We start from the raw sequence: 25,573 nt of genomic DNA, 5'->3' as shown, positions 1-25,573 counted from the left end.
ACAGTACAGTACAGTACTTGTGGTACAAGAAATTTTAGCTTTGTGAATCTAAAAGTCCAAATGCCAACCATATATTAAGACAATTTTTTAATTAAATTTTATAGTTAAAAAGGCAAAGATTAAGATATTGGTGGATTGCAGTTGTATTTGACCCTTTTATTAATGAAATAGAAAAGAGAAGAAGAAATGCTGAATGATTATCCTTTTTAAATACAGAGATTAAATAAGCAACCTTCGTCTACATACTTAAACTAATTGGCTTTGACCTATGTTTATGGTGGAGTTTATTTTTCTGTTTAATGTAAATAGGTAGAATCTTATTTTCAAGTGAATTCAGTCCAGCTCAAACAAATATTCAAAAAAATTTCAATTAAAGTTCACAAATTGAATTGAGGTTTGAATGAAGGAGAAATGAGCTATTAAAATAGTCTTCCATTCCATCCACACAAAGTAGTTTCTGATTTTAAAAAATGTATTGCGTAAGTGAAGTTATCATGGAATATTTTAATGTGTGTATATATGCTTACTGATTTATGTACCAGATCCTGCTTTTTCCCTTGCCTTTCACTTGCTTCCTCTGCATTGACTGGTAGTCCCCAGAGAAGTTTTGTAAATTAGCTTATTAGCTATGACATCTTCCTGCCTACTCTCAATTTACTTCATGAGCTAGATGGAGCAGTGTCTGTACAGGATTTCAAAAAATTCTTCATTGATGAAGCATATATGTCCAGTGCTGATAAGTCCATGTATGTTTGGGTCCTCTTCATTCTGTTTGTCATTACTGACAAAGGATTTCCATTAGGAATGAAATGCAGTAATGGATGAACATACCATTAGTTAGATTTGGATGATTATGTATGCTGTATGTGGGATTCCTGTTGTTTGGGTGATGCTTGATAGAAATATCTTTTAATCCAAGGACCACTTCCTACCAACAAGCCTCTTCCTATCTTTTATGGTATCCTGGTGGGTTCCCATCCATACCCTCATCTCTTCAAATATCTTTAGAGGGCAGATGTTTGATCCACTTTCTTTTTTGGATCTTCAGGAGTAGTTACCTAGCCTGTTTCTCCCATACTGATCTTTTGCAGGAGTGACGGCACATAAGTAGGCCCACTTCCCCAAATTCCCCATCCTCCACCCCTGCCATTCTGCATTAGTGAGAGTTAAAATCCCCCTCGCCCTTTTACAGTGACCCTTTAATTCAGCAACTAAAAGGTACCGTTCTGTCACAAAGTCCATTTAGCTCAATAAAAATCCCTAAATTTAGTCCAGATTTAGTTCTTTAGCACAGTGTACTCTGGAATGAGTCTCAGTACAAGATACAAAATGCCAATGCAAAAACAGCAGTAGTGGGAGCAGCAGTAGTTTATTACCTGCTTCAGAGGTTGAGGAAATGTCTTCCACTCACCACAGTAGGCTAAATACAGGATTCAGGGAAATTTGGGTTTATGTGGCTGGCCCCATAAGAACAGAGATGGGTGAAGCTGACTTGCTAATGGCTTTCTGGAAAAAGCATCATTCAAGAGTAAGAGTGGAAGCTGAGAGCAAAAAGGGGTAGTGATTTTCTCAACAAGTACAAGTTCTTCTTTGAGTGGTGGTCCCTATATGGATTCCAAACATGGGTGCGCATCCGTGACATGCGCCAAAGCTGGAACAGTTTTGCAGTAGTAGCGTCCATTGACCTGCATGTGTGTTGTGCATTGTCCGCGAGCTCGCATCCAGGGTTATCAGAGGCCATGCAGGTCAACACTGCTCCAGTTCCCTCTTATCGCCACATGGCTAGAGTCAGAACCCATGTTCCTCAGTGCTCTTAGCCTTGCTAAGAGAACTGCTTGTCCATTTTTTCAGTGTATATAGTTGTTTATAATTGTATATAGTAGCTTGTAAGACTCATAATTAGTTAGGATCCCTGTTGGATTTCTTCCCCCGTCGGACAGATCCCTCCCACCCCGCGCTTCCGGGGATTGTGCCCTGGCAAGGCAGCTTTGAAACCCACGCTCCTTTGCTGTGAGCGACGAGCACCAACTGTGCCTTTACTGCCTTGGCGAAGCCCATGTCGTCACCGGCTGTTCCTTCTGCCGATCGTTCCCGCTCCGAAATTGAGAAGCTAAAGAACTTTGCCTCTATACATTTCTAATGGAGGAGGCTATGCGCCCATGTGTGCAGTCTGATCCGAAACTGGCAGATCCATCGGAATGGCATCTGTCACCACTAGTAAGTGCCCCTCTGTCTTGCTCCTATGCAACAGAGCCATAAGTACTGCCACAGAAGCCACACCATGAACATAAGAAGCATGGACATGGGCATAAGGGCAGCTCCCCGATGGGCACTGCCCTGAAACACAGCATTGCCTCCCTGAGCCAGATCAGGTGAAGAGTTGTGCGTCGACCCGGCTGCCCCAGCTCCCAAGAAGCCCCAGAAGGAGCATAAGGCAAAGCACCATCCACTTTTGAGGACCTCTCCTTTGACAACCAAAAGCTTTAGTGACAAGACGGATAAATCCCTCCGCGCTCTCAGTGATTCCCACCCCGCTCTGTGGTCACTCACCATATACACCTAGGCCCCGACCTGCAGGCAGCAGAAGTCGTCCTTTTGCCCTGCCCCAACACCTCCTTCTACCCCTACTTCCAACAACAACAGGCATCGTCCCGACATCACCAGCGCTCTCAACAACTGCATTACTCCGCTGCTACCACTTCTGCCCCCTCAACCTTCCCACAACATCAGTCAAAACACCCATTTTGACTCCCCCATCTGAACCTCCTCCTATCCCTCTCATGCTGCCCCATGTCACCCTTGGGGGCCGTCTTGCCTGTTTGCCCACAACTGGGACAAGATCACCACAGACCGCTCGATGCTTGACATCATTCACCAGGGGTACTCTATAGAAGTCCTCTGATTCCCCCCTCATCGCACTCTCCTGGAGATCCTTCCCACTCAGATCTCCTCTGAGAGGAAGCAGGCACTCTTCTCCGAAAGGGTGCCAGAGAGCGCAACCCCCTCCATTACTAGGGCTGCAGCTTTAATTCCCTGTATTTCCTTATTCTGAAAAAAAGAGGCAGCTGCTGCCCCATTCTGGACCTCCAATTACTCAACAGGTTCATACGAAAATTCAAGTTCTGGATGGTCACATTTTCCCTCCTTATCCCTTCCCTCCCTCACGGAGCCTGGTTTGCAGCTCTCAATATGAAAAACGCATATTTCCACATCGACATTCACCTGGCTCATTGGAAATTTCTCCATTTTACGGGTTGCTCATTCCCATTCTCAGTTTTGTGTCCTCCCCTTTGGCATTGCCACTGCTCCTTGTGTATTCACAAAAGTCTTTGCCATCATCACAGCCCACATGCGACGCCTTGGCCACTCCGTGTTTCCCTATCTTGATGACTGTTCCTCATTGTGATGTCACGCAACCACCTCCCTTCCGGTATACAGACCCTTTGCAATCTCCTCGCCAACCTGGGCATTTGTATCAGCAGGGAAAAGCCAGTCCTCGTCCCTACCCAATGGATCACCTTTATTGGGGCATTCGTGGACGCTCTTGTGAGCCGAGCTTTCCTCCCGGCAGACCCGTTTGCCATCCTCACCTCTCTCATCGCAACATTATGCCACAAACCGCACACCTGTATCCACCAATGTCTTTCCCTCCTTGGCCACATGGCGGCCTGCATCTCCATAACACCCCATGCCTGCCTCCATATATGCTGCCTTCAGCTGTGGCTCAGGTTGATCTACAAACCACAGACTGCTTGAACAAGTCTGTCCTGCTCCACTGGTTCGTCCTCGAGTCCTTCATGTGGTGGACCGACCTGTCCAAAGTCTTGGTCGGCACCCTGTTTACACCTCCCACTCTCTGCACCACTCTCACCAGAGAGGCCTCCCTCACTGGTTGGGGCGTCCACCTGTCTAGTCACATGGCCCACGGCCTCTGGATACCGAGAGAGGCCAAGATGCACATCAACATTCTGGAATTGAGAGTTGCCCGTCTTACCTGTCAGGCATTCCTCCCTCTCATAAGATCATATCACATTCAACTGCTGTCCCACAACATGGCAACAGTTGTATATATCAACAAGCAAGGCAGTGACAAGTCACTCTCTCTATGTGCAGAGGCCTCCAACTCTGAAAAGGGTGCATCAAGCACGAAGTGATACTACAAGCCTTGTATCTTCTGGGTGCCAGCAACTCCCTAGCGAACACACTCAGCAGGTTTTTCTATGCGACTCATGAGTAGGAACTACATGATCCCACATGATGCTCTGTCTTCCGCTGGTGGGGCACCCTGTGCTGGGAACTCTTTGTGACCAGTGAGAACTGCAAACTCCCCCTCTTCTGCTCCAGATGGGCATTGGGGCCAGACTCACAGGGCAATGCCCTTCTCCTGCCCTAGACAATGAAGTCCACTATGACTTTCCGCTCATTCCCCTACTCCCGCAAGTCCTGCACAAGATTCAGTGGGATCAAGCGAAGGTCATATTGATAGTCCCCTTTTGGCCTTGCTAATACTGGTTCATGGACCTCCTCCATCTCCCTGCTCATCCTTCGCCTCCCCCAATCTGCCTCCACACCCACCCAGGTCTCCTCACACAGGTGCAGGGATGACTCTGAAACCCCAACACATGCCTGCTGCGCCTCACAGCGTGGTATTTGGATCGGGCTCGCAAGTAGACAGAGCCATGCTCCACCCTAGCGCATGACATCCTCACGCACAGCAGGAGGCCATCTTCTAGAACCTGCTATCAGACAAAATGGAAGCATTTCACCACTTGGACACACCACCACCATTACCCACTAGACTCCATATCCATTCCTATCCTCCTGGGCTACTTCCTCCAACTTAAACTGTAGGCCCTCGCCCACTCCTCCCTCAGAGTCCACCTGGTGGCTCTCAGAGCCTTCCTCCCTCTATTAGACAGTTCCTCCATCTTCACTCACCCAACCACCATTTGCTTCCTCAATGCCTTTCAACCTGTACAAAAACCTACCCCTTCTTGGGACCTGAATATCTCTCTCTCTCTGTTCTCACTAAACGACCATTCGAAGCCCTCGCAACCTGCTCTATTGCCCACCCTCTCCATGAAGATGATCTTCTCGGTGGCTGTCCCCTCAGCGATTCTGGTACTCTTATAGAAGATGAACACTTTTAGTTCTGAAGCCAGCATTAGCTGGCATGACTCTAATGAAACAAACAGCACTACTCCCAATGCCATTTCCTGCAAAACCTTTTATTACTGACAGCAGCACTTCACAGGCTGTAACAAATCAAAAGCAGCTCAGGTCACTTTTATTGTTAACTGCATGCAAGATCACCTTGTCACTCTCTAAATTAGTTTTCTTGTGTGATAGCCAAATCAGTACCAAGAATGTCTAAAGAAATGCCGTTTTAAGATCTTTTGTAGTTACCAGGCACATAAACAATTACTGCTTCAAAGAAAAATAAGAGATTTTAATTTCCTCTCTAGAATAGGGCTTAAAGAAGTAAAGGCCAGCACACATTTAGGTAGCATGCTTTCACTTGATTGAAACAAAGAGGGCACAGAATTTGTTTTGGGTTTAAAATGACACTTCTCCCTCTGAGGTCTTCAGAAATTCATGGTTATTCTATACAATTTTTATGTTAAATAATCTATTTTATATACATAAAAGAAACTTCCTGCTGTGGAAGTTAGTATGCCTCTTACTATCATCTATTCCTCTTTTTCATCACAACAAAAGACAACATTTACTTCATCAGTTGTTGTTCGTTTCTTTTTTTATCACACTTATTTTGAAAGTAGAATAGAGATACTTTGCTCTGAAAGATGAGTATATGAAAGAGATGTTTTACTATATCTGTTGTTCAGTGTTTGTCCATGAAAAAACTAATTTTGCCTTAGATAACTAGTATCATTAACTTAGTGGTTACAGCTCAAGGAACACTGTATTGAAGAAATTCTCTAAAACCATTGGTCACATGAATTAATGCACAGCTAATTAATAAGTGTACAGAAATAAATTTGCATAGCACCAAAAGTATGCTAGGTATTTGACAGACCAGAAAAAAGAAGTCTCTTTTTGTCCTAGAAGACTCATGAAAAAGCCTGTTCTCATAAGACTTCCAGCCCAGTTTTGCAACATCACAAGGCTCAGACCTTACCAGGTTCACCCATCACTAGTTCCCACTGCATAGTTGAAAACAAAATAATATGCTCGGAAGACAAATAACTTTTTTATCTTTTTTGATAGATCTAAATAACTTTGATTCCTTTAAAAAACACACACTTTAAAAAAGGGAATCATTAATTATTTTAGCTGTAGGTGGATATTTCTCAAAGAATATAACTTTTCTTTACAACTAATTCTTACTCTACTGGAGAGAGATGATTTTATAAATGGATCCAATCAATACTCAGTTGTAGACATTTTCATTGTTTCCTTTTACATGTCATTCAAAATCTTTTAAAGACAATTGAGTTTCCCCCTTTCAAGGTTTTTTTACACCATTATTACAACTGCGTTATTCATCATGAGTCTACTGAAACTTATAGTTTTCCTTTCTCTTTTATGTGACACTGTTTTGGTAGATCTATGTATTATACTTGAGAGAGCAAGTGAGAGGTAAGGAAAAGTGAGGTTTTATTTACTGTGGAGGAGTTCCTGTTTTTTCTTTTCCAAGTGTAGCTCCCTCAGCACATATTTCCCTTCCATCCCCCTTCATGAACTAGAACTTTTTCTCACTTGAGAAATGCAGGTTAGTGTCCATCTCTTCCTTTATAGAAGGGAATATGATGTCACAGGCTCATCGACAGGTCTATAAAATTTCTCTCGAACCACCTGTGTGGACCACTCATCAGTGCTGAGGGAGCTGTACTGGGAAAGGGAAACAGAGGCTTCTCCACGGTAAGAATAACCCTACTTTTTATCACTTATGTATATTTTTATATTTTGCTGATTGATACTGCCTTTGAGCACTGCACTATCATGTGTTTTATTCTTTAAAACTGGAATAAGCATCATGTTGGTGATGGTGCAGCACAATTTGGGCTAACTTGAGGAAATTGTACTTTTGTAATAATCACAATTTTTTTGTGCCTCTCTGTACCTGAGAAGAAAAAGCACTTAGGTGCAGTGGAAGGTTGAAAATTAATGATGTAAAGAGAATCCTGCTTGTTTCAGTAGATACAAAACAGTTGTTACAGTTATTGATGTTCCTCTACAGAAATACCTGAAACAGTACTAACCACTGGTGTTTTGTTGCTTTGGCCATAGACCTTTGAAAGCTTCTTAGATAAGGAGGTCAGTTCTGCTTGGAAAAGCTGAAAATAAAATAATTCTTGCATATTATATATGTGAATGAAGAATTTTGAACCTAGACTGCATACGCCTCTGAGTATGTAAAAACAGCAGATCTCATCAATATAGAATATTAAAATATAAAGGACATGAAGGTTTCAGTACAGGCACTTCTTTTTCATTTGGTTTTTATTCTTTAATGTTTAGGTGCCTTGACCCAAGCCATTCGCAATTTTGCAAAAAGCCTTGAAGGTTGGCTTTCCAATGCCATGAACAATATTCCACAGAGAATGATACAAACCAAGGTAAAATTAAGTAACTGTTTAGTTTGGAATGAAAGTTGCATTATTCAACAGTGAGCCTGAATGACATTAATGACTATAGTAAAAATATTTGCATTTTGATAGCTACAACAAATGCTGTTATGTTTATGTTTTGTTTGCTGAAAATCTTTAAAACATATGAGGAAACATTATTTGATCTGTAATTTTAAATGCTGTGATTCACACGTAAGATGGCTCGCACAAAATGAATATATAATTAAAATGTAATATAAAAGAATCATCAAGGGACAAGTTGATCTAAAAATAATGTAAGTACAATATGATTTGAGAAAATGGATTTCTTCATAGGTTGCCGCTGTAAGTGCCTTTGCCCAGACTCTGCGAAGATACACATCTCTTAATCACCTGGCTCAGGCAGCTCGTGCTGTGCTTCAGAACACTTCTCAAATCAACCAGATGCTCAATGACCTCAACCGTGTTGATTTTGCCAATGTCCAGGTAAACTGTAGCTTTACAAAACAGAGTTTATCAAGTGTTCTCTTTTGTTTTCCCCATAACTCTGATCATTAGTATTAACTCACATATTTCCACCCAGAAAATGCAACAGGTACATTTTGCTGAGGTGTATGCTGAGTGTGTCTAGCCAAATCTAACAGTTTACACAACTGTCCCCAGGAAGGAAAGATATCGGAGCTTTTTCCTCTCTATTTCCTCTGTTCCAACCCAAAGTGTTCTGCTGACTTTCATTTAGTGGAGATGCAATTGAGGAGTCCACTTATTTTTAGAACTAATGCTTCTTTCCTGTGATGAGGTCTAAGGCAATAGGTGTGGTCTTCTGGGCATATCTAATAGTAGCTAACTATACTGCAATATTTCTAGCGAGGGTGTCCTACTCACATTTTTTAAACATTTAAAAGTAATACACTTACCTGCTATGGTCACAGTGTGTTTCAAATTATTTATTCTATTTAAAATGTGATTCCAGTGTCTCTGTAAATATAGTATAAATCGCATAATTAATTTGGATTAATTTTGTTTGCCTGCAGGCAAACAAAACGGCCTTGATCTCACCCACTGCTTACTACTCTCTGCACTAGTACTTCTCTGCTCACCCAACATGCTGCCATTACACTCCCTACAACCCATCAACTCCCAAAATTTTCATGATCAATGTTAGAAAGGACTAGAGTTAAAGAAGTTTCATATGAAAATATTTGAGTATTGCTCTCTATTCATTTCTGTTTTTTCTACAGTATTTTTAGTTTAGATATTTTATTTAAAGCCCATTTTCATATTTTGTTTATTTTTTGCCCACCTTTTTGTAAGAATGAGATTATGGGGGATTTAAAAATAAAAATGGCTTCATTAGTTTGCCTGGAAAGAGTAGTTCATCCTCTTCATTCAGCTGATTATTTAATCTTTCATAATAATTTTCCTTTTATGCATAAGCTTCACATACTGATGTTAATTGAAGATATGTTATGTACTGTAATAGGAGCAGGCTTCCTGGGTATGCCAGTGTGATGACAACATGGTTCAGAGACTAGAAACCGACTTCAAGATGACTCTTCAGCAGCAGAGCACTCTGGAGCAGTGGGCTGCCTGGCTCGATAATGTAATGATGCAAGCATTGAAACCATATGAAGGAAGACCCAGCTTTCCTAAAGCAGCACGGCAATTTCTGCTAAAATGGTCTTTCTACAGGTAGTACTTAAAATTCTTTTAAAATGTTTTCAGTGTATTTCATACTTTGCTGTTGAAATGTGCGCACACACAGAGATTTTGATAACATGGAAGAAAAATAAGATCAGACCACAGAGCACTCACTATTAAAGATCCCATAGTGTTTTTCAAAAGGGTAGGGTTATATTAACCTCAAATTCAAGGCCAGAATGCAACTCAGTGGTTGAGGAGCGATCCTTGTGAACTGTTTCAGAAGCATTGTACAAATGCAATGAGAGCCAAATTTGGTCCTAAATTTGTGACATGTTCAGGAAATCTTTGGGATGAAACACTATAAAACTGTAAAATTATTTTTATTAATATTCATTTATTAAAATACCATGTCTTCTATTTTTATTTCGTTTTGAAGACAGTCTTTTTTAATATGTGGAAGAACATCAAGCAAAAAGTACATATTCTGTGTTACTTCTGTTACCAAAGAAGAGCTGGTAAATAAAGTATATTCTTTGTGTGTCATGTTTGTATATAAATACATGGTAACATTATGTAACTTTTTTTCTGTCTGTATAAAGTACATTGACAGAACATTTCTTAATTTTTTAAAGATGATCCATTATAGTATCTGTTTCATGAGTCTTTAATATTGTGGAGTTTTTCAAACAAAACCTGCATTTGTACATACAACAGGTATACCTGCTAACTTATTGGCACAACTTACGTGACCAGCTTTAAAAATTGTATCAATCAGAAATCCGTACCATTGTGTTGCAGTTTTGGCACCAATGATGGTATAGCTGAAAGGCATATTTTCTTTTGTACTTTCAGATCTTTGTTTAAACTAGAATAATTATAATCCAATGTTTTTTATTTAAGATTCAAGTGGAAGACTCTTTCTTGTATTTTAATGCCAGTTTTTCAAAGGACTGATTTTTGCATGTGCCTAACTGATGTGCATGTAACCTTTAATGTGTGCCCCCAAATTAGGATGATTCAAAACCAATGCATCGAAAGGTGTGCATGCATAAAGAAATACACTTTTGAAAATCTGGCTCCTAGATTCTAGGAGTGTGGTCTCAAAGATGATAATTTCAGAGAAAGAGGAAGGTTGTTTACCTGTAAAGTGACTTCTCTGAAAATAGTATAATATAAAAATGCAAATTCACCTACTCTATTTAACTTTTGAGAAATGTTTGGGATGGGTCTGTGCCAAAATAATCCATATTTGCAGAGCAAGGTATGGTATATAGATTCTGGAGTATTCAGGCAAATAATCGTTTCTAATATCTTTCCTGCATTGGTTTCCTTGACATTGCACCCCAAAAACCCCATAACTCAGGAGTTTTGTGTCTGTGGATAATGTTAACTGCAGAAGATTCTTCTCTGAGTTAATTCTCCATATGGATAAGTCATGTAATTGTAAATATGGGGTAATTTTAATATTTATTTTATGTATATATCTTTTTCATTTTTAAACAGCTCAATGGTTATTCGAGACTTAACTTTGCGCAGTGCTGCTAGTTTTGGCTCTTTTCATCTGATCCGCCTGCTTTATGATGAGTACATGTTTTACTTAGTAGAACATCGTGTTGCTCAGGCAACAGGAGAAACACCTATAGCAGTTATGGGAGAGGTAAGATAATATGCAAGAGACTTGACTGGTTGATTTAGAGATGAATTTGGAATATACCTTTACAAAGTGTCTGTAATTTCTAATTAAATGTGGGAAGAGTTTAATAAAACTGCTGTAGGCATAAGGTTTGGACTGGGTTTGAAATAGAGCAACATTTTCAAACTTGGGTGCCCAAAGTTAGGTAATCTTAATCCACGTTTAGGCAACTAAATAAAGTTGCCTGATTTGCAGAGTTATTGAGCACTCATAACTCAGGACTCTATAAAAATTGCAAAAGAAACCTGTAGTTGGAAACTCTTCTTTTCAGTGAACTATCCGCAGAAAGTAAGAATTAATTTCCTTAAACATTTGCATAATATACTGAAAATCTGAAATAAATAATTTGGATTAGATATAAATGTCTCAGATTCCATTGTGCAAACACTTACATTTCCTTGATTTTACACACAACTAGTCCTTTTGGCTTCACTGGTACTATTCATGTACATAAAGTAAAGCCCATACATAGGTGGTTGCTGGATTGGGACCCATATAGTTAGCAGGTGGCTAATCTAACTGAAATGTGGTGGTTTTTATACCATGGAATCATCACATTATGTCTATTGCATTGTTAAGTCAACTCACAACTTAAGTTGACATCATATAGCATTCTTTCTTCAAGACTTATTTAATATTATCCATAAATGTTTTACTTTAATAGAGGTTAGGGAAGTGCCATATACTGTTAGCTTAATTTGTGGTGTCTTAATACAACATAATACGGCATCACACAATTTAGAAAAATAAATCATTCTGAGTAGTCACCTGCTAACCATTCAGATATTTATATCCAATACTGACTTTTTTAAAAAATTGCAGTGTTTCCCCATTATAATGTATGTATAGTAAGGAATATGTCAAAATGTAGAGTTGCTATATTTCTGTCTTTTTAATTGAAATAGAATTTGCTAACTGTGAGGTGTTTAGCATGAGGGTTTCAATAATGGTCTGGTATAAATTGAGGACTGGCAAACTTCTATAGCTCAAATAAGAACCAGCCCAAAACTGTTTTGAGTTTTGGGGGTAAAGTGGTTAACTATTTTTTTATTTATGCCATTTATGTATCTGTGCAATTCCTGGTTTTGGATGATATAGCAAAAGGAAGGCTAATTCTTTCTGTATTTTTGACCGAATGAAGCCAAGTAATGTTAGAAATATATTAAATAAATATATGTTGTTCTTACCTGAGAATTATAGGTCAGATTTTGTTCTGCAGTTTCTCATTCAAAAAAGGGATGGAACTGGAGGATTGTTTTCCAGGTGGTGTGGGTGGCTGGTAGACAACATTGCATTTAGTTAGTTTGCATAAATCAGATAATTACCAGAATAAGATACACCTGATGTAAACCCCGACTATTTGGCCACACTGGAAGAAAACGAGACAATTGATATTATTTAGACTGCAACTCTGTCATCTCAAATATCTGGGAATATCCAGCAATAAAATTGTACAGTGCAGGTCATCATCATTTGCCAGATAATCTCCAACCTGGTCCTGGCCATCCCGTTGCTGAAATCCAGCCACCCTCCCCTTGCATGAGGTAAAAAGGGCTAGAAAAGGAGGGGGACTCAGCACCCTCCTGTACCAGATGTAGGAGCCCCCAGTTCTTTTCCTCAGCTCATTTAAGGAATGCTTTCCTTCAAATCCTTTCCCAGTCCATTTCATCTGATAACTGTATCCCCTCTGTAACAAGTACCTGCGCTGGCCATCTGCCACAAGGAGGCACAGGCAATTAAGCTTGTCTGCCTCCCACACATCCCACTCCGGGTTCCCAGATATTTACTGATTCCTTCCTAAATACTGGACAAAAATAGTCTGCTCCCCTGTTAGATAGTGTACCTCATCCTTCCCAAATAACTTGGGTACCCAGTAAGGTACCTGTTCTGTTCATTCCCTCTGCGGAACCTGGCATTGGCCACTGTTGGAAGACAGGATACTGAGGTAGATGGACCTTTGGTCTGACCCAGTGTGGCCGTTCTTATGCTTGTATATGTTCTGATGTGCCACCCACCCCCAACCTGGTATAGCTGCTTTCTGCTCTTCCCTGCTCTATCTGTGTAAACTTTCCCCCTCTACTGTCCACTGTAGGAGGGGGAACCCCTTTTCTTCAAGCCAGATGGACAAGGATTCACCACATACAGCTGTGGTGAGCACACTTGCACTGGTTCAATGCATTTACATTAGGTGTGTGCACTAGTGTCATTGATGTAGTGACATGGGTGCAAATTTCTCTATTACAAACAAGGTCTTAAGGGTAAATTTTGTGGAAGCTTTTTGTTTAAATATTGGCAGCACATCATAGGCACCAAAAATATTTTCTAAACTGTACGATGCAGGAATATCTTACTCAAAGAGCTTACACTCAGAACAGGCAAGGATCCTGACAAAGATGTCAGATAATTATTTTAATCAGGATTTTAACTTCAGTTTTTAATTAGTTTCACCATTTTCATTGCCGGGGCTTTTTATTTTAGCTTTGATGTTATTTCCTTATTGTAAACCATGGTAAAATGTATCTTAGTGGGAATGGAAAATGAACTACTGTACTCAGTGAAAGTCTCTCTGATTTTCTGCACCCTGTCATTCCCCACCTCTACATATTCTTCCTTTTTGGTCAGTAGAAAGACTGTATTTAAAAATCACCAAAAAGAAAAACCAGTCTTATGTCAAGGTCATTCATCTACCAATTGTGGCAACTATTTTTTTTTTCACAACTGGTACATGTCTAGCCTCACTGTGTCTTTTCTAAAATACGCTGTCACACATCTTAATTTTGATAACTTGGTTTAAAAGTTTCCTGGTCGCTGCAATATAGAATCAGAATTGTTCAGATTAAGGTGGACCAGTCAAAAAACAAAGGTTTTTCTTGCTGTTTTTGCACCACGGCAGCAAAGCAGGTATTTGACTGTAACTGTTTTAAAAAATTGGTGAATTAAATTGCAAATAATTTTCTAACTGCATGATAAAAAGGATGGACTACATCACCATTTTATTTGATATTTAAATAGGATGTGCAGTATGGATTTTAAGACTAGCCAAGAATATTTATTATTTTGCAGTTTGGCGACTTAAATGCTGCTTCCCCTGGAAATATGGATAAAGGTAAGTACTTAATCTCTTGAACATATAATTCTTTATAAAACTAGTATTATCTGGAGCAAGACAAATCTTAATATTATGGAAATATAGTAGGGCTGTCACGTGATTAAAAAAATTAATCACCATTAATTACGCGATTAAAAAAATTAATCACCATTAATCACACTTAAACAATAATAGAATAGTACCATTTATTTAAATACTTTTGGATGTTTTCTACATTTTCAGATATATTGATTTCAATTACAACACAGAATAAAAAGTGTACAGTGCTCACTTTATATTTTTTTTATTACAAGTATTTGCACTGTAAAAAAACAAAAGAAATAGTATTTTTCAATTCTCCCAATACAAATACTATAGTGCAATCTCTTTATCATGAAAGTTGAACTTACAAATGTAGAATTATGTACAAAAAACTGCATTCAGAAATAAAACAATGTAAAATTTTAGAGCCTGCAAGTCCACTCAGTACTACTTCAGCCAATCTCAGACAAACAAGTTTAGTTACAATTTGCAGGAGATACTGCTGTCCACTTCTTGTTTACAATGTCACCTGAAAGTGAGAACAGGCATTCACATGGCATTGTTGTAGCCAGCACTGCAAGATAGTTACGTGCCAGATGCCCTAAAATTCATATGTCCCTTCATGCTTCAACCACCATTCCAGAGGACATGCGTCCATGCTGATGACTGGTTCTGCTCGATCCAAAGCAGTGTGGAATGATGCATGTTCATTTTCATCCTCTGAGTCAGATGCCACCAGCAGAAGGTTGATTTTCTTTTTTGGTGTTCAGGTTCTGTAGTTTCCGTATCTGAGTGTTGCTCTTTTAAGACTTCTGAAAGCATGCTCTACACCTCATCCCTCTCAGGTTTTGGACGACACTTCAGATTCTTAAACCTTGGGTCGAGTGCTGTAGCTATTTTTAGAAATCTCACATTGGTACCTTCTTTGCGTTTTGTCAAATCTGCTGTGAAAGTGTTTCTTAAAATGAACATGAGCTGGGTCATCATCTGAGACTGCTATGACATGAAATATATAGCAGAATGCAGGAAAAACAGAACAGGATATATACAATTCTCCCCCAAGGAGTTTAGTCACAAGTGTAATTAACACATTATTTTTTAATGAGCATCATCAGCGTGGAAGCATGTCCTCTGGAATGGTGGCCAGAGAATGAAGGGGCATACAAATGTTTAGCATATCTGACACGTAAATACCTTGCAACGCCGACTACAAAAGTGCCATGTGAACGCTTGTTCTCATTTTCAAGTGACATTGAAAACAAGAAGCAGGCAGCATTATCTCCTGCAAATTTTAACCAAACTTGTTTGTCTGAGCGATTGGCTGAAGTAGGACAGAGTGGACTTGTAGGCTCTAAAGTTTTACACTGATTTATTTTTAATGCAGTTATTTTTTTGTACATAATTCTACATTTGTAAGTTCGACTTTCATGATAAAGAGATTGTACTTCAGTACTTGTATTAGGTGAATTTGAAAAATACTATTTCTTTTGTTTTTTTACAGTGCAAATATTTGTAATAAAAAATAAATATAAAGTGAGCACTGTACACTTTGTATTCTGTGTTGTAATTAAAGTCAATATATTTGAAAATGTAGAAAACATCCAAAAATATTTAATACATTTCAATTGGTATTCTATTGTTTAACAGTACGATTAATCACAATTAATTTTGAGTTAATCATGTGAGTTAACTGCAATTAATTGACAGCCCTAAAATATAGTAGCACAGAACCTAAAACTAGATTCTGATAGTCTTCTGAATGAGTGGTCTATAATATCTACAGTATGTTTCAGTATCAAATGATTACAGGATGCTGTAGATATGGCCTCTAATAAGAAAATCTTTTAAAAGGGCTGATTGTTTATACATTAGTAGGTATTCAAAATCCCACCCCAAAACTGGCTACATGCTGGTGTGTGAATCTATACACATTTGTGTGTAGATAGTCTGTAAGAGTTTTCTCTGAGTAAGGACTGCAAAATTGGGTCCATTGTTTGTCAAGCACTTTGCCAAATAACTAGCTTTTTAAATAGTTAGAAGTATAATAGAGAGTAGGTAAATTTCTAGGTCCTCTAAGTAGAGCCTTGGAATCAGCAAATTTGGCCTCTGTTCTCTTCTTTCCCACTGGCTTGCTCTGTGATCTTGGGCAAGTCACTTAGCTTCTCTTCATCTCTGTTCGTGTTAAATTCTGCAGACGAAAGACATTATATAAGTACAAAGTTATTGTTATTTTAGTGACACTATTATATTTGTTTGAGCTGGCTTGAAGTGGCAAAAAGCAATTGCAATATTAAGAATGTGTACTATAATATTTGAAGCTGAGAGTTCATTGAACACATGAATCTCACATTATGCACTGACAATTTCCCAGTAAAATCTCAATTTTCAGTTTATACCTTCTCAGGTAGCTAGATTTCTGTTTTTCATATCTTATGTGTTATTTGCAAAATAAAAGCCTTAGTAATTCACAGTATTTAGATTTTTTTTCACTGTGTGCTAGTTTCATGGTTGTTTGTTTGTGCAGATGAGGGCAGTGAAGTTGAAAGCGAAATAGATGAAGAGCTAGAGGAATCTGGAGAGCCACAAGCCAAGAGAGAGAAAACTGAGCTAACCCAGGCATTTCAGGTGGGCTGCATGCAGCCAGTACTAGAGAGTGGAGTACAGCAGAACCTCCTGACCCCACTTCACAATGAGCACATTGTCACAAGTACTCAGACTATCAGACAATGCAGTGCTACTGGAAATACATATACTGCAGTCTAACAAATATTAAAGCTTTTTTCCCCCCAGATTACATTAGCCCTGTTGATGTTGGGCTTAATATGAAAAAACGAGAATAAGTCTGAAGGCGACTGTTGTCAAATTTTAGCTTTGTTGAACGTTACCTTTGTTGGAGTTGTGAAATGGAATGGGTGTATGTATTTTGCCAGATCTGTTTAAAAAAAAATTTTTTGTAAACAAAGTCATTTTACATTGGTCACTCAATATTAAGAGTTTTCTTAGTTTCACATGTCAAGAAGGATTTTGCAAAGCTTACTATTAATGTTTTTGTCATCTTATAATTAAAGTAATTTAATTTTTTCATAGTTTTTTAAAATATGTTAATGTTAATTGTTAGTTATGGTGATGATTTAATATACATAGTTTTTTAATTAGATGCACTTCTGTGAAATATCAAAAGAAATATTTTCTTTGATTTACACTGGAGGCATATTCATTTGACAGCAGATGCATCAAATTTGTCATAAAAAGGTGCTTTTCATTGGACAGAACTAGAAGACACTACTATTTTGATCACATTTCTGAGCATTCAGTGGGAAAGTTTTAGGAATTTTTATTATAATGCTGGAAGGTTGAGAAGATCTATTGTTTTCTTTATCTAAGGAAGAGTTGTGTTTTCTGCATTCATGAATGCAGACTAAATGAGAGAATGGTAATGTGTGCATAATAAATGTACATAATTATCAGACCATCATGTAAACAATGCAAGCTTCCATTGAAACCATCAGTTTTACATTTTGTTTGCATACCAGTTCCTCTGTTTGAAGACTACTGATTCTATATTTGAGACCACTGCACAGATGCTTTCAGCTGTTAAGTGGGACTGTAGTAGATAGATACTGAAGTTGAAAAAGAAGTGACTTGATTTTTTTAAGTGTATGTGCTACTTATGCTGAACTGGACATACAGGAAACCATTCCATCTGGATGACTTTCTTCTATTCCAGGTCTTTTTCCTACTAGTAGTTCAATCTGCTGCTCTTATAAAAGATAACTTATAGAATGCAAGGAATGTAGCAACCTGCATCATATTTACTTCAAAAATATTTCCTAGTTCTTAAAGTAAGTGGATTTAAATTTTTACAAAAATTAAATAAGGCAGTGTAACTGGCACACCTCATTTGTACTTATTCCCAATTGTGTAGAATTTGAATAGGTGGCTAGATGGACCATTGCCATTTAAGAATGTACATCAGGGATCATTGTACCTCGGCTATTACATGGTGCCTTAAACAGAACTGAAGCTAAGATTTAGTACTTTTTGTTATTAATAACTCTTAAATTCATTCAGCAAGGTGTGCCTGTCATTTTCAAATTCCCTAAGAAGTAAGGGCAGGTTACATATTCTTCAAAGAAATAAAGGAAATTTTTTATTACTAAATGGTGTTAATATCCCTCTTAGAGTGACAATAAACCTATTTTTTCTTGTTTCTAGCTGAATTTCACTTTATTACAAATGAGATATGCTTGGGGATCTGGAAAGCAAAACTAGCTTTAATGCCAACTTCAAATGTTAACAAAGTAGGTTACCCCAGCCCCAAGCATGGTTATATATTTTCTAAACCCTTGTCTACTTTTAATTTTAGAAAGTAAACAAAATGAGCAGGTACTTAATGCAGAGCATGTTTTCAATTTGTATGTGTGGTGGGGTGTCAGTCTGCAATTATGTTTAATGGCTAAATCATAGAGAATGTGTGTACATCCCATTTTAATTGACATGAAACATCTCACAGGCATGTGTGATTATTTTATACATTTCATTATTTTTAAAACAGGCACACAAATCTACTCAGTTCTAATAGTGGAAATAAACAAGCAAGCAAAAAAGCCAAAAATGAAGGAAAGTACACACACAAACATTTCAGTTTTATTGAGAGGGCCGGTTGGAAAAAAACCTAACGAGTTATTTAGTCTGGTTTATTTAGTGTGTCTTTGGACTGATCTTTTTTACCTGTACCAAATGGCTGAACAGCATGTGAGATGAACAGTATATTTATAGTATACATCTTTCTTGCTAGAGTTTTCATATGCTCCAAGAACTGATACAGATCAAGTAAATTTTCTTAATACACTAGTAAACATTTTTAATGTATAAAATAAGTATAAATTGTTTAGAGTTGTACTTTTCAGAATTTGGGGCCCGATTTTACATGCTCTACAGCTCGCACCAGTCAATGGGTGTTTTCCCTGAGTAGAGAGTGCAAGATAGGGTTTATGTCATTTACAGTATTTGAAATTTATGCAAGCTCTAAGTTTCATAGATTTTGTTCACCCAGATATTATTTGCGTGTCCTGATTTTTTTTCCATCCAAAAGAGCATGTCTGCACCCCTCATTAAAAAAAAAACTAAGCTGTGATAAATATTTATTCCCCTTCATTGTGCATTATGAACTGTTTACAGGTTAAATTAAATATAAAAATAACAAAATATTTTCCATTTTCAACATCGTTTCTTTTAATGCTTTAATACTGACGTTCTGAATTGGACCAGATATATTTACTGGTTTCATCTTTTGTGTTGGCAAACTTTAAATGTTTTCTTTTCCTTGTCCTGTATTGTTTTAATGTTGGATTTGCTCATGCTGAGAGAAAAGTGTGATTGTAACATGCAAATTTGGATTGCTATCAGAGGTGGAGCCTGTAAGCCCTCCATGATTCATCTTCTCCCCCCAGTTGTTCACTGTTCCCACAGTGCAAAAAATAAGAGTAAATACAAAAATGGAATGTATTTCACAGTTTGAACCAACAATAATTTTTATGCCTTAGATGAAAACTAGAACGTTAGATGAATCTGAGAATCTAACATGCCAGAAATCTTAATTAACTAGAGGTGATCTACTCCTTTTCTTTCTGAAAAAGAGTGTTTTTTATCAAAATTAATTGGAATCATGGCATGTTCAGTTAATTGAATGAAATAGTTTGTATTCCCATGTTTATAATTCGATTATAGTGTCAATTTTAAATAACATTTCCATCACTTTCTTACAAGATCTCTCCTTTAATGAAGTAAAATACTGTGTATATTTACACGTTTGGGTGGTGTTTGTGGGTTTGGTTTTGGTTTTTTACATTTAATGGAGTTGTAATAAATCAAACACTATATATATAATCAATCAATTTGCACACTTTTGCTATTTATTAATATATGGGAAGGGTTAATGATTTTTGGTAAAAACAGAGATTTAAAACCGTGTTCCCAGTTCTGCATCATGTAGTATGTGGCTAGACTTAAGTGCCAACCCTTAAGCCCACTAATTTCATTGGTGCTCTGTGGGGCTGCAGCAGTTTGCCGACATGCTACAAATTGCAGGGTCAGTGCCTATGTGATTTGTGGATTTTATCTGATCCAGACACTGATTTCAGAATAATTATTTTTAAAATATCCCCCTCCCCCTTTAGCACAAATAATGCAGTGAGCAATGTGGGGGGTATTGTTGATCCACTTTCTCAAAACATGGGGCCCAATTTTCACAAGTTTTTATATGTATGCAAAATTGTTGGTACTTTTTCATGTCTCTCATTGTACACTAGATTTAAAATTACTTTTTGTCTCTCCAACTTGCTATTCTTTTTGTGCTTACTCTTGTACTGTAGCATGTTTAATGCATCTTTGTTTAGATAATATTCCTTACACAACATCTGGAGAATAGTTTTAAAATTGTTTACCTACAAAATAAGCGATGTGCAACATTACTGCCTTGAGTTTCACAAATGGGTAAAATCAATAAAATGCTGGTGTATTGTCATTCAGGAATGTATAGGTCTATATACAAATTTGTTTAATTTAAAACGAGGTATTTTTAAATGTCTGAAACACTGCTATGTTCAAATTATTTTCATTTGAAGACCGTATCTGATATCTTTGTGGTTCTTACCAGATGTCATCTGCACTGTTTAGGAAAACACGTATATTAGTTTAAAATGGATTGCAGTTGTTTCATTTAGAGAAGTGGTTTCACAGAACAAAAAAATCATTTATAGCCATAAAAAGAAATCAATAAACTCTGTAATATTAGAACTCATTTTTGACAGTAATTTTAGAATTTGAAATATTAATTTGGGAAAGCAGTACTAATTCCGGAAAATTGGGCCCTTGTCTCTGTGGAACAGGACAACCTCTGTGTACATGGTTAAGATAAGTCAATGAATGGAATTATAGTATCTCTGATACTTTATTTGGTGATTTTAAAAAACTGGAATAGAAGCATAAACACAGTGCTTATTTCTAGTATTAGAAAATTAATTTGATGTAATGCCTTGCATTAACCCTTTGAGCATTGTAAGTCACATGATAAGGGGAAAATCTTTTCAGGTAATTTAATTATTAGTCTACTGAAGATATTGTATACATCTAAGTGTCTGGTTATGTTGCAACAAATGTTTTTTTCTAAAGTAAATGCTTGCATACTATGTAGACTTTTCAATTGTTGTAGAAGGCTTGATTGATTTAGGCTAAAATATATACTGCCATCTATGTGTACTGTCTACAGCAAAACAGTACTTCAGCTCCTTTAGTTTCATAATTCCATAAATATTTAATGAAGGAGTCAAATATATGGTCCTATAGATACAAGTTGTGAAGTACTTAAAATGCCTTTAAAAGGTGGGAATTTAGCAAAAAGGGTTATTTTTAGACTATTTTGAAAATCTCATTAGGGTAGCATTGGAAAGCACCAGTACTGTAAATGGAAATCTTTAGGAATAAAAACAGAACAAAACTGTCATAATAAGTAAGGATGAATTTTGCAGGACATTTGAGATGTTTGCAGTTAAATTTTCTGCACAATCTTTTGCATAAACAATTGCAAAAAGAACATAATTTTATTTATACCACTTCAACATTTTGTCACTGTGAAATGGCATATGGATAACAAAGAAGATAGAGGCACTTGGTTCAAGTTCATCTGTGAAAGCACTTTTGGATGGCCCTTACTGAGTGTCAGAATTAAAAAAAAAAAAAAAAAAACCTATAAATTTGCATCTGCATTTTGGCATCTGAAAAAACACCTTTTTTCTCACAAATAAATTGTGCATACAAAAATAAGGGCACAAATTTAGAAGTGGGTGGAGACTCTGAAAAAAATAGTTCTAAATGTCACCTTACTATATGAGAATATTGTAGATATTGTACTGGTTCCCTGCAGTATCAACCAGTGATCACCATTATCTGCAGCTGTGCTTGCTTTAGTCTAGCTGAGTGCAAAAAAGTCTCATATTAAGATGTTTAGTGGAATTACATCAGTAGTGTAGTGCAGATATGTTGTAAACTTTTTTTTAGTCAGATAAACAATGCAAATTCATGCATAATTAATTAAAACAAATGCAATACTCAAAGGGTTTTAATTTAACAATTTTTTATTCATAATTTACTGTAAATGCTTCTCAGTTTGCATGCCTTGATCATTGCTGCTAGTGATTTTATGTGCCAGTAGACCTGAGTTTAATTTACCAATTTTACTTAAAAAATAGTAAAAGCCACTTACAAAGTGACTGCCTATTTTTTGTTTGAAGTCAGATATGCCTTATTTTCAAACATTTGTTTTAACTCTTTTGTTTTGTTTGAATTTTTTTAAAAAAATTATGATGATGGGATTGGAAGCCCTGAGTAATGAAATATTTGGTAAGAATTGTTAATTTACATCGATTGTTAAGGGTGAAATTCATCCCAGAGAAGAAGGCCCAGCACAAGATGGTGAGCCTCATTTAAGTCACAATTGGGCATGTGCTTGATTGCTTTCCTGAATCAGGGCCTTGTTTAACATGGGGCTCAGGTGGTGCAGATGATCTTGCCGGGGCTGTTGTACTGGGCTGAATTTCACTCTAAAACAATAAAAGACATTTTCAGAAGAATATAGGAATTGGGAGGAATAACCTCCTTTGACTCATGATTATCAGTGACCCGATTCAGTACTCCAGGCTCAAGAAAATTAACTACTGAAGTTAGCAGGAGATTTTTTTTCATAAGGAGTGCTAAAGGGATCCCATTTTCTTTGGCTGTCCCTCAATGCGAGGATGATGTCTGCCAAGGGGTTCATTGGTGAGTTTTTAAGTGGCTGAGGAGCCCAAGTAAATTTTCCTTGAATAAAATATTACGGTGATTTGGCTTATTTTTATACATTACATATAAAATTAAAATAACCCAGTATATAGATTTTAAATATTTGTTGGTCAAAAAAGGTATCATTTTGTACCAAAGCAAGTTCCCTATCCCTGTCCCATCCCCACTTGTTGCCATCAAAAATTTGGATTTACAGTAGTAACCAGCGAGACTGTTACAGAAACTTTAAGTGAGTGCCTTTAGAAAACTTGGAAATTTGTGCCTGAGATGGTAAACTTTTAATTAGGTTAATTGTAGTGCTTACCAATCAGTAAATTCTACTATCACTCAGGGCTTTCTTACCTTCTAGGTAACTTCCTTTGTTGTGTTTATTTTTATTTTTTTTTAAAGTGCCATCATTTAAATTTCACTTAGTAAGTGGCAGATTACATTATTCAGTCCCACAAGCACAGAAACATTGTAACACTAGGAGATATTTGAACTTTTATTTTCCAATTGACTGAATATGTTATGTAAATGAGGTAAGCAACTTTTTTGTAGATTGTATGTGTGAGATAATGTAATGTTCTTTTCCAGTTTTTGGATTACAGTTAAATATACTTTTTAATTATTTAAAGAAAACATCTTTACAGAATAACGTGATGAGTTTTTTGTATAATGTATTTGATTTTGTAAATATGTATTTCCTGATGTGATTTTTGTGAGAAATGCTAAATCTTTTAGTATATCATGTCCTCTCAAAATTGGCAGGAGCTAAATAATAGTTTGTGGGCAATTTGTATTGTGTACTGTACAATAACTGGGGAACTTTTATAATTATAAAAATATATATTAACTTTTAGTGTGTTGTTTAAACAAATGACTGGAACATACTAAAGATAGTAGGATTTTTCTGAATATTTCAGACTTGAACTCAGGCTAGCTTTCTTGTGTTTTTCAAAACAAAATTGTGTCTTGTCTTTTAAAAATCAATAAATTTGTTTTCTTGTTACAAACAAATTTTAAATGTTTCTGTTTTTATTAATTTTCTTGTATAGCCAAATATTTCACAGTACTGTTGATTTGGGAGAAAAATTAAATAACATCACCTTTCTGGCTTCATAATAAATCAAGAAATATTTATATTTAGAAATACTGAAAATAAAATCTAAAAACTACTGTGAAGACCATAGAAGAAAAATATAATTGAGTAATCAAGTGCTGCTTCTGCTAATGAGCTGTCCATGATCCCAGTATTAACAGGTTATAACGGGTTTATTACTCCTCTGGTTTGATTCATTTCACACTGATATCGCTTACCATTTCTCAACCCAGATTAAAATTTTATTTTACAAATTATTATTTAAATTTAGAATACAAATATCTTATAATTTAGGACCTCAGCTCATAATAATGTAGCCTAGATTTTTTTAAAAAAAATTATTTTGACCCTTTTTATTCCTGCTCCCCAGTTTAATATATATGGCTGAGTTCTCCTCAAAGAGAAAAATTTTGCACTTTAATTTGCATTGCAGATCTCTATGCTAGTTCTGTGCTCAGAATCCCATGCTATCTATAGAAAGTTTCCTGTCTGGAACATACCCAGAGTACACAGTGAAGATCTTCACTGCAAATAAGAAGTCCAGTATACATCGTTGTTATTAATATTTACTTTTATTACAGTATAATCTGGTGCCTCCAACTGGGATTTGGATCCCATTGTAACAGGTATGGTACAAACATATAGCTACTGTTGCTGTCTTTAAGAGTTTTTACAATCTAAATAAGCAAGACTGACAAAAGGATGGAGGAATGAAGTAGAATTAACTCTATTTATTGGTGGAGATTTGAAAGATCAGAAGGGAAAATTTTGCATAAGGCAAATAACAATGTTTTGACAACTGTTTAAACTTGGTATAAAAATGGTTGAGGCTGAACCAGACTATACAACAGCTTGGCTTGCCAGCATGGGTGGGTCTAACTACATTTTAACCGGGTTGAAAAAATGCACTGTAGCCCTCATAAGGTATGTCTACACGGCAACTTGGAGCAAGCTTCCCAGCCTGGGTAGACTCATGTGAGCAGGGCTCGAGCTACACACTAAAAATAGCAGGTACGGACATTGCAGGTTGGACTGGACCTTGGGCTGTCAAGCCCACCTGACCCCCTAGGCTTCAGAGCATGAGCTCCAGCCCAAGCCACAATGTCCACACTGCTGTATTTAGTGTGTTAGCTTGAGCCCCATTCATGTAAGTCTGTCTACCCCGGGGTGCAAGGCTCACTCCTAGCTGCAGTGTAGACATAACCATAATGATCTACGCTGCTAAAACTTAAGGAAGTTGGTTAAACATGAAAGTTCGCCCTGTGTTGATTTAACCTACGTTTTCTGCATGGATTTGCATGTGAAAATGCAGTCAGAGTATTTTGATGTGCAACCCCTTACATAAGTCCAGAAAGATGCATGGAACTAAAGCCCTATTTCCAGAGATGCTGAGCACCCTCACCTTCGCTACCTTCAGTGCCAGTTATAGATGCGCAGCATCTCTGGAAATCCAAAGACAATTCTATTTACCTACCTGCTAACCTATACTCAGAGACCACTGATTAATTGTAATTTTTACTTATTTATTTGTATACTTCCAACAGCATGTTTTGCATCTTACAGACAGGATTGAAGACAAAGTGCTTACAATTTAGATACATCATGGAAAACATAGG

At 37.1% G+C, this 25,573-nt stretch overlaps 1 protein-coding gene across 3 annotated transcripts in view; it reads left to right on the top strand.

Moving 5' to 3' along the window:
- The window catches only part of RFX3 (regulatory factor X3), a 228,589-nt gene extending 206,779 nt beyond the window's left edge, over positions 1-21,810 (top strand). For all 3 annotated transcript variants that reach the window (XM_074953307.1, XM_074953305.1, XM_074953306.1), the window contains 6 exons: positions 7,483-7,580; positions 7,908-8,057; positions 9,055-9,263; positions 10,719-10,872; positions 13,972-14,014; positions 16,563-21,810. In XM_074953307.1, coding sequence (XP_074809408.1) covers positions 7,483-7,580; positions 7,908-8,057; positions 9,055-9,263; positions 10,719-10,872; positions 13,972-14,014; positions 16,563-16,801 — 893 coding nt within the window. In that variant the 3' untranslated portion in view covers positions 16,802-21,810. The remainder of the gene's footprint in view (positions 1-7,482; positions 7,581-7,907; positions 8,058-9,054; positions 9,264-10,718; positions 10,873-13,971; positions 14,015-16,562) is intronic.
- The last annotated feature ends 3,763 nt before the right edge of the window (positions 21,811-25,573 follow it).

The sequence above is a fragment of the Natator depressus genome, chromosome 5 (genome assembly GCF_965152275.1).
Source record: "Natator depressus isolate rNatDep1 chromosome 5, rNatDep2.hap1, whole genome shotgun sequence".
NCBI lineage: Eukaryota > Metazoa > Chordata > Testudines > Cheloniidae > Natator > Natator depressus.
Note: the sequence above shows the minus strand (reverse complement) of the source record. Positions and strands in the feature narration are given on the sequence as shown.